Genomic DNA, 13,522 nt, shown 5'->3' with positions numbered 1-13,522 from the left:
GCAATACTCATCCATCCATGCTCAGCCGGCAATACTAATCCATCCATCCATGCTCAGCCGGCAATACTAATCCATCCATCCATGCTCAGCCAGCAATACTAATCCATCCATCCATGCTCGGCCAGCAATACTCATCCATCCATCCATGCTCAGCCACCTATATCCATCCATCCATGCTCAGCCACCTATATCCATCCATCCATCCATCCATCCATCCATGCTCAGCCACCTATATCCATCCATCCATGCTCAGCCACCTATATCCATCCATATATCCATCCATCCATGCTCAGCCACCTATATCCATCCATCCATCCATGCTCAGCCACCTATATCCATCCATCCATGCTCAGCCACCTATATCCATCCATCCATCCATCCATCCATCCATCCATGCTCAGCCACCTATATCCATCCATCCATCCATCCATCCATCCATGCTCAGCCACCTATATCCATCCATCCATGCTCAGCCACCTATCCATCCATGCTCAGCCACCTATACTCGGCAATACCCAGCCATCCCATCCACACTCAGCCATACTCAGCAATCCACATTCATGGTTCAACCATGCCTAGCCATCCCCATCCATGGCTTATCCATGCCACTACAGTGCCTCAAAGTGTAATAGGTAGTCAAATTAGATTTGAAATGTATGCCCCTAGAATGCCTGATGGTGCTCCCTACATGTTGGGCCTCTGTATGTCACCAGGCTGTGTAAGTCTCGCACGTGGTATCGCCGTACTTGGGAGGAGTATAATCTGTTTTGGGGTGATTTTTTTGGTATGTACATGCTATGTGTTAGAAATATTGTGTAAATGGACAAAAGAAAAAATGCGTTTTTCATTTTCTTTCCACATTTTCCAAAAACTTGCAGAAAAGACGTTCAAAAGACTAATTTTGCCTCATGGATTATACATTGGGGTGTTTTCTTTCCCTAATGGGGTAATTTTTTGGGTGTTGTCCTGGTGCTCCAGGGCCTTCAAAAGTGTAAGAGGTAGTCAAGAAATATATGTAATTTATGCTCCTAGAACGCCTGATGGTGCTCCCTGCATGTCGGGCCTCTGTATGTGGCCACACTGTGTAAAAGTTTCACACATGTGGTATTGCCATACTCAGGAGTAGTAGAAGAATGTATTTTGGGGTGTAATTTGTGCTGTGCATATGTGTATGAGAAATAACCTGATAATATCACACTTTTGTGAAAATAAAATCTTGATTTTGCAAAGAATTGTGGGAAAAAATTACAACTTCAAAAAACTCACCATGCCTCTTTCTAAATACCTTGGAACGTCTACTTTCCAAAAAAGGGTCCTTTTGGTAGGTATTTATACTTTCCTGCTTTGGTGGGGGTCTCAAGAAATGAGCTAGGCCGTCAGTACATCAGGTGTGATCAATTTTCAGTGGTTTGCACCATAGCTTGTGGACTCACACCATTAGTGGGCTGCAGCAATGGCCGATTTTCGTGCGGCAATCAAATTTGAGGAGTCAGACATGTTGGAAATTTTTTGCAAACTATTTTCTAATCGATGGGAGAATCGTGCGAGAAATGTAATAAGAAAAAAAGCATGTGCAAGAAAAGAAAATGTATGGAGAGAAAAGATTCCCGGCCACAAAAATTTTCTGTAGCAACATGAGGTGAAATTTAAGGTTTGGTCAGCTGAATTTCAAAAATCAATGGTGGCATCATCGGATCACAAAAAACTTTCTGATTTTGAAAAGAAATTTTGTTCGAAATTCGACCATGTATGGCCTGCTTGGCTTTCACACAGACCAAATATACACAGATTTGTAATATTTTTTACCAAAGCTATGTAGCAGTATATAATTTGGCCAAAATTTATGAAGAAAAATTCTTAATTTGCAAAATTTTATAGGGGAAGCAAAGATATATATATATATATATATATATATATATATATATATATAATTTCTATAAAATATCTCTCCATCTCTCCCTCTCTATATATCTATATCTTCTATAAAATATATATATATTCTATAAAATATTTCTCTCTATCTCTATATACATCTATATCTCTATATCTCTATATCTCTCTATCTCTATATCTATCTCTCTCTCTCTCTATCTCTATATCTATCTCTCTCTCTCTCTCTCTCTATCTCTATATCTATCTCTCTCTATCTCTATCTCTATATCTATCTCTCTCTATCTCTATCTCTATATCTATCTCTCTCTCTCTCTATCTCTATATCTATCTCTCTCTCTATCTCTATATCTATCTCTCTCTCTATCTCTATCTCTATATCTATCTCTCTCTCTCTCTCTCTATCTCTATATCTATCTCTCTCTCTATCTCTATATCTATCTCTCTCTATATCTATCTCTATATCTATCTCTATATCTATCTCTCTCTCTATCTCTATATCTATCTCTCTCTCTCTCTATCTCTATATCTATCTCTCTCTCTATCTCTATATCTCTCATGTAAAGGATTAGCATGAAATGTAGAGCTTGAAGGACACTGCCACTCGCTGGTTCTTCTTTTTAAAGCGGGAGTCCGCCGGGACTCCGCGTTTTATTTTTTTAAAAGTCAGCAGCTACAAATACTGCAGCTGCTGACTTTTAAAATGGTGACACTTACCTGTCCAGCGCGCCCGCGATGTCGGCACCCGAAGCCGATCTCTAGATCGACACTCGAGTGCTGCCGCCGCCATCTTGGGTATGGGAATCAGGAAATGGAGCCTTTCGGCTTCATTTCCCGGTTCCCTACTGCGCATGCGCGAGCCGCGCTGCGCAATGAGGATGGTCCCCGCTGCCTCTGGGATCTGTGTGTTTCCCAGCAGGCAGCGGGGCACTTGCGGAAGGGGGCGGACACTTGCGGAAAGGGGCGTAATGTACCCCTTTCCGCAGAGAGCTAGCCCGGAAGTGGGTGCAGTTACCTGGATTATCCAGGTAACTGCACCCCCCTCCCCCCTGAAAGGTGCCAATTGTGGCGCCGGAGGGGGGGGAGGAATCCGATGAGCGGAAGGTCCATTTTAGGGTGGACCTCCGCTTTAAGGGCTTTGTTTGCCCATTTTTATTAAGAGAGTCCAACAAACAAAGATAAGTTTCCCTCGCAGGGGTTTCAGCATTCCTTTTCATCATCAAAACTACATTCAGCCTAGTTGGCTCACTTGCAGCACTGCTGCTCTGGTCTTACACTCCAGGCCCTTGTCTGTCTCCTAAAGACTGTTTCACCGACCACCTTGGTGCACATAGTTAGCAGCCTCTTGCTGCACTGGCTCCCCGTGGAGCCCTCCTGACTCCTGGTACTCAAACTTCCTATCTGCTGGGGTGGAGCCCAGAACCATGGTCAGGTCACTACTAAAAGCCCAGCACACACCTGACCAATCAGTATGCTTGCTGTTCTCAAAATCAGGACCCAGGACTAGGGATTCCATCCCACCCGGATCTTAGAAATCCCTGAGCTCCAGGTCCCAAAGTGGACTTTAGAAAACACTAAGGAAACTGAAAGGCCAGTTTCCTCTTCATGTTCCCTGGAGGCCCTCAACCCGTCTGGTTGAGAATTCTGGGTCACATCCTCCTTCTGGACCCTAGCAGGGCGACGCTGTGCCTAAAAAAAAAAAAAAAAAAAAAAAAAAGGATGTGTATGTATGTATGTGTATGTATGTATATGTGTGTATATATATGTATATAATTATTATAATTTTTATTTTTATTTTTTTATTTCTCCATGCATCAGTGTCCTAAGCACAGCCTGAGTTGCTTGCATCAACTAATTTAACTCTCATATATCTCACGTACATTTGTAGAACTTGCACAGTCTGGGTTAGCATTTGCTATTCCCTTTTACAGTTTACCTTTTTTAGTGAAAAGACCAGTTAAAGTTAGAAAACTTAGGTTCCCAGTTTGGTAACTGTACTCCGTTTTTTATTTTTTTTCCCAATGTACCTTTTTATGTGTAGACAGAGTACTGTGTGCAGCGCTTGCAGAGCCCGGTACAGAGGAGCATTACAAAAATAAACTCCAGGCTGAGTATGGGGCCTAGCAGCTAGCAAGGAACAATGTAAACATTTTTGCTATTTATTACTATGGATATTACAATTTAGAAAAAAAAATGTACTGACTAGTGAAAAGTGTTTGTGTAACTTGCACTCCTCTTTCACCTGTTTCCATGCATTATTAAACAACAAGACACCAATTATGTTCTTTGCCCTTTTTTATATTTTATCCAGCAAATCAATAGATAAGTACAACTTTGAATTCTCCATTACATTTATTCAAGCATATGTGAAAATCGGCTATTTTTTTTTTTCAAATGCACTCTCATTTTGTATGTGAAAAAATTGGTTTTAGACTGAAGTGCTGTTTGTGAAAGCGAAATGGTTAGCACGTGATTCTCGCATGTGGAGGGGGTGTGATCAAATATAATGTACCATGTCTCCAAAACTAAACCAGCACAAATGTTGTTTTTTCACAAATTAGCACAAATGCAGCACAAATGAATGGTGTATCATAGTATCTAATAACATTGGATGCCAAGTGGGTGGGGTTTGATCAATTAAAAAAAATCAAAGCAAGCACACAATTTTAACAGCACAAAGGCAGCACTAACCAACCAACCCAGTTTCATGTGTAGGGGGACTGAGTGACCTTGAAATAGTAAATGCTTTAAACAAAGCGGTAGAACTGAGATTTAAACCGCACAAAGGAGACCCCAAACAGCCCAGTTTCATGTCTTTTTGTCTCTTGTAGGGGGGCTGGGTAACCTTTGGTGACCTTTATTAAATCAACAGTAACTGAAAAACAAATGGAGATAGAATGGAGTGTAAAACAGCACAAATCAACACAAATTTGCACTAACCTACCAGCCCCTTTTCATTTCTTTTTGCTGTTGTAGGGGGTGTCAGGGAAGGCTTGCCCATAGCACAAATGTCTCCCGCTGCATACACAAGCCAAGCTCTGTGCCAGCTCATCTGCCACCATCCGGTTCTGCCACATCCACCTGCTGCCACCATGCAGTTTACTGGACTGATCACAGGTGCTCCTACCTCACTGTGCTCCCATGGCTGCTGTCTCGCTATCAGCCCCCCAGCCGGAGCTCACTAAACGGGTACCTGACAGGAGGGCGGGTGATATCATCGTCTGGAAAGAACAATTTACTATTATCGCAGCACAATTTTTAATTTTTATGACACAAAAGCACAAATGTAAGACCTCATTCCCACAAGGTGGATCCGCTTCCACGGAGTCCGCCAGCTCAGCGGGAGATCTTGGTTGATCTCCGCTGAGCTGGCGGATGACAGATTCCTCTCTGCTCACTGACCACTGGTTTCTATGGAGAGATCAGATGAAAATGGACAGCCAATGACGGATCCGGACGTAGGACCATCTATCTGCTTTTGGCAGATCTGATGTCAGCGGACATGTCACCGCTGACATCCGTCGCTCTCTAGACCAGCATGGAGCACCCATTCAGGTCCACCGTCAAAATTGACAGGCGGACCTGAACGGTCCGACAGTGTGAAAATGGGCCTTACACTAACAAATGGTATGGTTTTTAATATTTAATAACATGGGGTGCAAAATGGGTGGGTGTTTTATCAAATAAAAACAAGCTGTTACAATTAAACCACAACCGCACAAATAAATTTTAGCGGCATTAACCAACCAGCCTGATTGGTGACCTTTTTAATATATCATAAATAACGCAAAAATCATAAAAAATAGAACAGAGATTTAAATGGCACCAACGAGCACAAACGCAGCACTAAGCAACCAGCCCAGTTGTGTGCCTGTCTGTAGGGGCCATCGTAGCATAGGAGGTAGATGCATGCTGTGCAGAGTCCTTTTTGGCAATTGGCACAGTAGACCTGACCAAACCTCACTCCGTCTTGTATAGTAATTACAGAAAAGCAGTACCGTCAATCTCTCTCACTGCAGACAGTTGTGAGGCTATAGTCCAAAAGATTACCTCGGCACCCTCGTGTACTAGGTAGTGCACAATACTATTTTTCAAGAGGAATTCAAGACAAATTTACATGGATGCCTTTTGATATTTTCTGGATGTTCCTGTATAAGGTGGCAAATCTTCACTTTGAGTTCATGTTCATGTCCACGTTAAAGCAGAAGTAAACCCACTGATTTTAATGGTTTCCAAAACCTGTTACATTCTAGGCATGCTGTGAACAGTTACTTCTGATCCCAATGGAATCGTCAAGCCATCGAATTGCCGATGTCATAACTGCTCAAGTATGCAGCATCATCATGGCTACTGGCTAATATAGCAGCTTTCTTCGGTATAAATGATGGGAGGGTTTAGTTACACTCTAGGTTGTTCGGACATCGTAGTTGCACTATCCAGCAGTCTCGCAAGGTTTGCTGGCAGAGTTTGGGTCTAAACAAGAATGTTTACATTGTGCAGAAGGGTTCCTTTTTTAGGCTTTTAAAGATTTAGAAAGCTAGGCTTTCCAGATAATGCCAATTTATAAGTAGAAAACCTTTTATGCTGTTTCTCCAACTTGTTCAATCGTACCTCCCCCAAAAATGATCAGGTGGAGCTGCCCCATGGCAGATTGGGGAAGTGACTTCTAAAGGCAGTTTTACTTTTCCTTTTTATTTCTCGTGTGTGTGGTGTGTTTTTTTTTATTTATTTTTTATTTTTTGTTCAACAGCAACTATTTGTTGCTCATAAACCTTGCCGTTACTACTTAATGCTGATCTGTAGTGTTTTAAGTAGGGCTGTGGAAATTAAAGATTAATTCCTCGATTATAATTTTTTTTTTTTTTAATCGATTTTCATTTTTTTGATCGGTGCTCACCTCTCCGCCGGCTTCCAGGTCTTCAGGGAGTTTCGTTGGCGATCCGGTGAAGTCACGGACATTGATGTTACTGGACCCCTTCCCAAAGTGCCTCTGTCCGCTAACGAAGGGAAAGGGGGAGGAGTCTGACATCTGATTCTGATGAAGTTCTGATGGAACGTAATGCATACGGGGGAGGAGCTACGCATGACGTTACCCGCTGCTGACCTACAGAACTAACCCAATTGTCGACTTTACATGCTGTGTTTTTATGCTCTTTAACCACGTTCAGACCGGACCATTTTGCTGGCTTAAGACCATACCACTTTTTGCAATTTGGCACAGCGTTGTTTTTAACTGACAATTGCGCGGTCGTGCGACGTGGCTCCCAAACAAAATTGAAGTCCCCCCCCCCCCCCCCCCCCCACAAATAGCTTTATTTTGGTGGTCTTTGATCACCCCTGCAGTTTTTTTTGCACTATAAACAAAAATAGAGTGACAATTTTTTGAAAAAAACGCATTATTTTTTACTTTTTGCTATAATATCCCCCAAAAATATATAAAAAAAATTTTTTTCTCTCCCTCAGTTTAGGCCGATACGTATTTTTCTACATATTTTTGGTAAAAAAGTCACAATAAGCGATTGATTGGTTTGCACAAAATTTATAGCGTTTACAAAATAGGGGATAGTTTTATGTCATTATTATTAAATTTTTATTTATTTTTTACTAGTAATGGTGACGATCAGCGAATATATATTTTTTTTGTGACTGCAACATTATGGCGGACACATGGTTTAACCAGGGGGTGGCAGTGTAGGGGTTAAGTGTGTCCTAGGGGCGTGTTACTAACTGGGGGGGCTGGGCTATGTCTTAGTGAACGCTGATCTCTGCTCCAATCACATAGAGCAGAGATCAGTGTCACTTGTTGCTAGGCAGAACGGGGAGATGCTGTTTACATGGGCATCTCCCCGTTCAGCCTCCACGTGAGACTATCGTGGGTATCCCCGCGGCGATTGAGTCCGTGGGACCTGCGACCGGACTCCCGGGGGTCCTGACGGTCACGCACGTGATGGCAGGGCCACAAAAACAAATGGATGTACCTGTACGCCAGTTTGCCTGCCCGTGCTGTCCTGCTGGCGTACATTGTTGTGCACCGGTCGGGAAGTGGTTATGTGAGTAGTTTGTGTTTGAACACAAAAATTAAATCATACTTTAAGCGGTGAGCACTTCGATCTTTTCTTTCTACCCATGATTGGCATCCTTGCTGAGATCTAAGGAGACATGAGAGAAGTTTATGGTCAGTGTTAACCCTTTTGATACCCGCTTGCATGACCACCTGTTTGCACAGGGGTCCATGCCGTAAGGTAAGAGTGATTAGTTAGACCGGAGGTGGAGGGATTGCCACACTACTGTGGAAAAATTACTTACGTCAGTGCTACATTTTTTGAATTTAAAACTTATTTATGTGAAGTTAATTAATGGATTGTGGAAACTAATGTCGGATGATTGTATATAGTGTATACCACATTTACCACTGACTAATGCAGAGTTGCAATGCAAGATCAGCTAAAAGTAGTTGGATCTGTATGTGCGTTTATAATCAAAATTAGTCGATTAAAAAAAAAAATCGATTAATCGAACACGAAAATTTGAATCGGCAATAGCCCTAGTTTTAAGTCAAAGATAAGAACCCTTCTGAAGTCAATCGTGCAGAATAACATCCAGGCAAGTAGCGGTTGTAATGAGGCAAACAACTGCAGACCCTGTCATTTTCTCTTGCAAAGTTTTATTTTAGTATTTGCTACTTTAATAAAATGTATGGACTTTGTATTACAACTAAAATGACTAGCTGCATTTGTAACAAACTACCTGACACATTTCCCTTTAATTTCAGGAAAACCTAATGGAACTGGCACTTCAGATCGGACTCAGCTTTCTGGGATGTACAATGTTCGAAAGGGAAAGATGCAGTTACCTGTTAACAGATGGATGAGGCGGCAAGTGATCTTGTGTGGGACTTGTCTGATTGTTTCATCGGTGAAGGATAGCCAGGCTGGAAAAATGCATGTTCTTCCTTTGATAGGCGGAAAGGTACGTGCCTTTTTATATTTCGGGATTTGATACCTGTGTTTTAAGAATTGTAGTAGTAAAAAAAAATCAAAAATAAGCACATGTCCGCTCCTAGGCACATGTGTAGAATCTTCATAGGTCTGGTAGGCACATGTGGGTCTAGTGGGCACCTCAAGTCAGGTGCCAGCACAGCTCGCGTACTGCACAATGTTGGACATGAACAATCCAGACGGCAACACTTATTACGTTTTTTTTATTAATTATTAAGTTATTTGGTATAAGCTTTAAAAACTAAAAAAGATGGAACAAGCACAGTAGGGAACAAGCAGGTGGACTTGTTTCATGCTTGATTTAGTGCTTAATCGTTAACCAGTGGATGTGAGTAACAATCGCCGTTTTTTGTGAAGGAAGACAGCTGTCCTTAAATGTTAAAATTGGTGTTTGTTACTCGGGTCCACTGAGTAATGATTAAGCACTGACTTCTGTGTGAAACGCGTCTACCTGTTTGTCCCCCACTGTGCTGGTTCCATATTTCAATTCGTTTTAATGTTTATACCAAATAAAGTGTGTTGTTGGCATGCAGCCGTACAGATTTTCCTGGTCTTCCATGGACGACTTCCATTTTTCTTCTAATTTCTGCCTTGCTTATCGGTGCTGCTTTTACCCCATCCTGTCGCCCAAGTATTCTCACTGTTTTTATAGCCGGATTCAGTGGTATTCTGGTATTGGTGATGGCGGATAAATGTCCCCTGCACTCTGCCCACAGACCGCCCAGGTAACTTCACACAAGAACTAACATCCCAATGCATGATGGGATTTGTAGTTCCTAATGAGTCAAGGAGAACTGATGTGCAGTGTAACTGTGTTCACTCTCACATAGCCCGGGTAGATGACAAAAGAAGTCTTGGCCTTTGTGGCCGTCTTGTCCCAGTACATTGCAGATGTTGGTCTGAAACATTGTCTCCAGAGAATACAAACTAGAGTTTCTACACTACTTCATGTGATCACATATGCCAATGCTTCTGCCAAGATTTGCAAACCTACTCGTGGCTTTTGAGCAGCTCTTTTCCCAAGGGGTTAAAACTATGCTCCCAGGGGGAAATGTTTCAGGGCTTTTGATGCAACCTGTTCACTGTTCCCATAAGAAAATGAGCACTCTGTCATATACTGGATCTAAAGATTTTCAACCAGTTCCCTTGAGTTAAACGAAAACTATGGCAATCATATTTTTACCTTTATTTTAAATCCTACTTATCTAGATGAATGCAGCATCAATTCGATGCTGCATCTGTCCCCCGCCGGCTCGAATACTGAGAACTGAGCACTCAAACCTTGCCGATCGCTCAGTTCTCAGAACTCCCTGAGCAGATCTGGTGACTGTCGGTCACCGGCTTTCTGCTTGGGGGGGGGGGGGGGCCTGCATGTTCAATGGAATGCTGGGCTGTGGAGGGGATGGGAGCGACAGGCTCTCAGCGGCTCGCTGAGAGGCTGTACCGGTCCTGGCATATGTGTGTATCCCGATCATATGGTCTGAAACTTGCCCGAACCTGGACTGGCTCTATAAAGCCACCCCAACTGCAGGATTCAGCCCACTATCTACTGAAAACAGGTCGCAGGAGTGCAGTTCGTTCTGCACTCCTGTGATCCACAGGAGAAGTACAGCCAAACAAGCTTTGGCTGTATCTCTTATTCTGTTAAGAAATTCTGTATGGAAATCAACAGTCAGTCATTGCTTCCCTCTATCAGGGCGATTTCGTGGGCTCTCTGGACATAAAGGATGTGTATTTGCACATCCCCCTGTCTACCCAGCACATCAGTGCTAGCTGCATTTTGCTGTAGGCGTGTGTATGTTTACCAGTTTTGTGGCTTTTCTCTTTGGCCTGTCCACTGTACCTCAGGCTTCACCAAGTTGTCAGCCCCGATTCTTGCTCCGCTTCGATTTTTAGGGCATCTACTTTGTGTGATATATGGATGACCACTTTCTGAGTGAACGGTACGTGCATGTTCTATCAGCCAATGTCTGACAAACTGTGCAGAATCCTTCTGGAGATTTAGTATTATCTACTCAAACCTCTGAAGTCATCGATGCAACCATGTTGTCATAAGGGAAGCCCAGATGGGTTAGCGATGCGCTTGAAAATCGAAAATTTAAAGATGAAAAATGAATATAAAGTATAATAAAATACAGTAAGCTGCCAGCACTAAAAGTCTAATACAAAAACTACAAAAGTAAATGGGCATAAAAAAAGTGCAGCGCTAAATAACTAATTATTTTTGTAATAAGACAAGTGAAAAGATATGTGAAAGGAAAAACCAAGGCAAAGTCCCAATAAGAAAAATGTATTCCAAATGTATGGCATTAGACAAAATAAAAATGATGTGAATATGTCAATATAATGTCTAGTGCAGAAATAATTTTTAAAGTTTACGCTAGAAAAATAAATATAAACAATGTTAAAAACCCAAAAAAAAAATTTGAATTAAAGTGGTTGTATACCCACATTTTTAACTTTTACCTACAGGAAAGCCTATAATAAGGCTTACCTGTAGGTAAAAAAAAATCTCCTAAACCTGTACGGTTGAGGAGATATTCCCCTCGGTATGCGCCGCTGACTGCAGCGGCGCATGCGCACAAGGGGGTTCTCGCCGTCAAAATCCGGCAGCGGCCGGCCGGACTGAAATCTCCCGCGCATGCTCCGGCCACTCACAGCGCCGGAGCCGCGATACCCGGAAGAAACGCTGAGGGAGCATGTCGGCTCCCTCGGCGTGGATCGGGCCAGATGTCGGGGCCTCGTTCTAAGGTAAGTATTTCATAATGAGCTAGTATGCGGTGCATACTAGCTCATTATGCCTTTGCTTTGCAGGTTTAAAAAAAAAAAAAAATGTGCAGGTTTACTACCGCTTTAATGAGAAATTGTTTGACAAAGTCCAAGTGCAAAATCAATCCAGAAGAACAAAAATCTCCATCCATGTGTGATAATGGTGACAAATGAGAAATTGTGAAGGATCTTCAAATGAAATGTGCATCCAAATCCACACCCAAGTGAAAAAAATGGCCTGCTTACCAGCTATCCATGTCTGCCAGAAAACAGTCTCACATAGCACAGGGAAATTGGTCTCTCCAAGACCCTTAAAGTTTTATGGGGTTGCTGCTGGAACAGTGTCATTCAGAAAACAAAGTGCTTCCATAGTGTAATATGTATAAAAATAGCAATTTATTGAAACATAAGTGGGTTACATTCACAAGATCTATGAATATTTAAAAGCAGTATAAGCGGAATATCTCATCAATGAGGTCCGCAGCATCTCCTAAGGCTCCGTTCACTTCCTTTTCCTATTGCCCATCAAATCCTGTGAAAAGCATACTGATGTCACCGTCATAGGCTCCACCCTTTGTGTTTTGTCACGATAGGATGTCGTCTGGGGATTGGCCAGTCCCCAGACATCCTATCGTGACTAAGCGCGTAGGGTGGAGCCTACGATGTTGAAATCATTATGCTTTTTCACCGGAAAATTTGATGGGCAATAGGAAAAGGAAGTGACTGTAAATCTTGGGAGAAGCCGAGGACCTCATTGATATTCAGCTTGTACTGCTTTTAAACATCATAGATCTTGTGAGTGTAACCCACTTATGTTTCATTAAATTGCTATTTTTATACATATTGCACTATGGAAGCACCTTTCTTTTTGTTTTCTGAGTGACATCGTTCCACATATCTTTTCACTTGTATTGCAAAGATTTCATTTGTTTATTTAGCGCTGCAACCATGTTGTCATTTGGAGTGTTTGAGCATGCTTCTGGATAGAGCCCTGTCTAAAGCCCCATACACGTGATCAGATTTTCTGCTGATTTTTTTCTTTTTTTTTTTTTCCCTTCAGATTTACCAAAGCCATATACCGTAATATGAGATCAAACCTTAGGAGTTTCAATTTGTATGCAATCAGGCAGGCCCTTGCACTATATGGTTTTGGTAAATCTGAAGATAAAAATCAGCAGGAAATCTGATAGTGTGTATGGGGCTTAAGCTTTTCTTCTTCAGGACAAACTTCCTTTCCTTGCTCAGTCAGGAGCCAGCTAAACCTGTTTTTTCATAAGGCATTTTGGCTTGACAATGGCCTCCTTTTTTTGAAGCTGTCCTTTATGCCCAATATTCCTGACTGTTGTAGCTCAACATTTTTAAAAGCGTGAGAAAAGCAAAGCTCAGTCTTGCTCGCTGCATTCTAACCTGGACCTCCAAAACCAGGGAGTTGCTTTGGCCCGATGGCTCACACATTCGGAGATGTAAATAGAAAATCCTTCATTCTGATCTGGTCTGGAGGGTTTTCAAAACGTATGCTAGCCTGCCAGGCGGAAGTGTGGAGGCCCTCTACTTGGTCATTAGAGGAAGCTCTTTTCCAAATCAATATTTTGGAGTTAAGAGCAATTGTGTTATTGCCAGCAATGGACCTCTTGACTGTGGGGTCATCAGACCATGATTCACGTGCCATGGTGGTGGCCCATATCTGGAAGAAATTGGAAGTCTTGCAGCTATCTTAAATATCGGTGTGACCTAAAACCTGCTCAGAGAGGTGAAGTTAACCTTTAACTTTGTTTCTCAGTTGTGGGATGTATTCTTGTTTACCAGACTTTGCATGTTTACTTTCCGTCTTTCTTCTTGTTGGGAAGATCTTGTTTTTGACTGAA

General features: G+C 42.2%; 1 protein-coding gene across 1 annotated transcript in view; it reads left to right on the top strand.

Annotated features, from left to right (window-relative positions):
* The window catches only part of PHLPP1 (PH domain and leucine rich repeat protein phosphatase 1), a 241,871-nt gene that overhangs the window by 83,012 nt on the left and 145,337 nt on the right, over positions 1-13,522 (top strand). Inside the window, exon 2 of the mRNA XM_077492065.1 lies at positions 8,663-8,859. Coding sequence (XP_077348191.1) covers positions 8,663-8,859 — 197 coding nt within the window. The remainder of the gene's footprint in view (positions 1-8,662; positions 8,860-13,522) is intronic.

The sequence above is a fragment of the Lithobates pipiens genome, unplaced genomic scaffold (assembly GCF_037356315.1).
Source record: "Lithobates pipiens isolate NorthernLeopardFrog02 unplaced genomic scaffold, aLitPip1_a1.2 Scaffold_19, whole genome shotgun sequence".
NCBI classification, from domain to species: Eukaryota; Metazoa; Chordata; class Amphibia; order Anura; family Ranidae; genus Lithobates; species Lithobates pipiens.
This window is presented reverse-complemented; position numbering and strand designations above follow the sequence as displayed.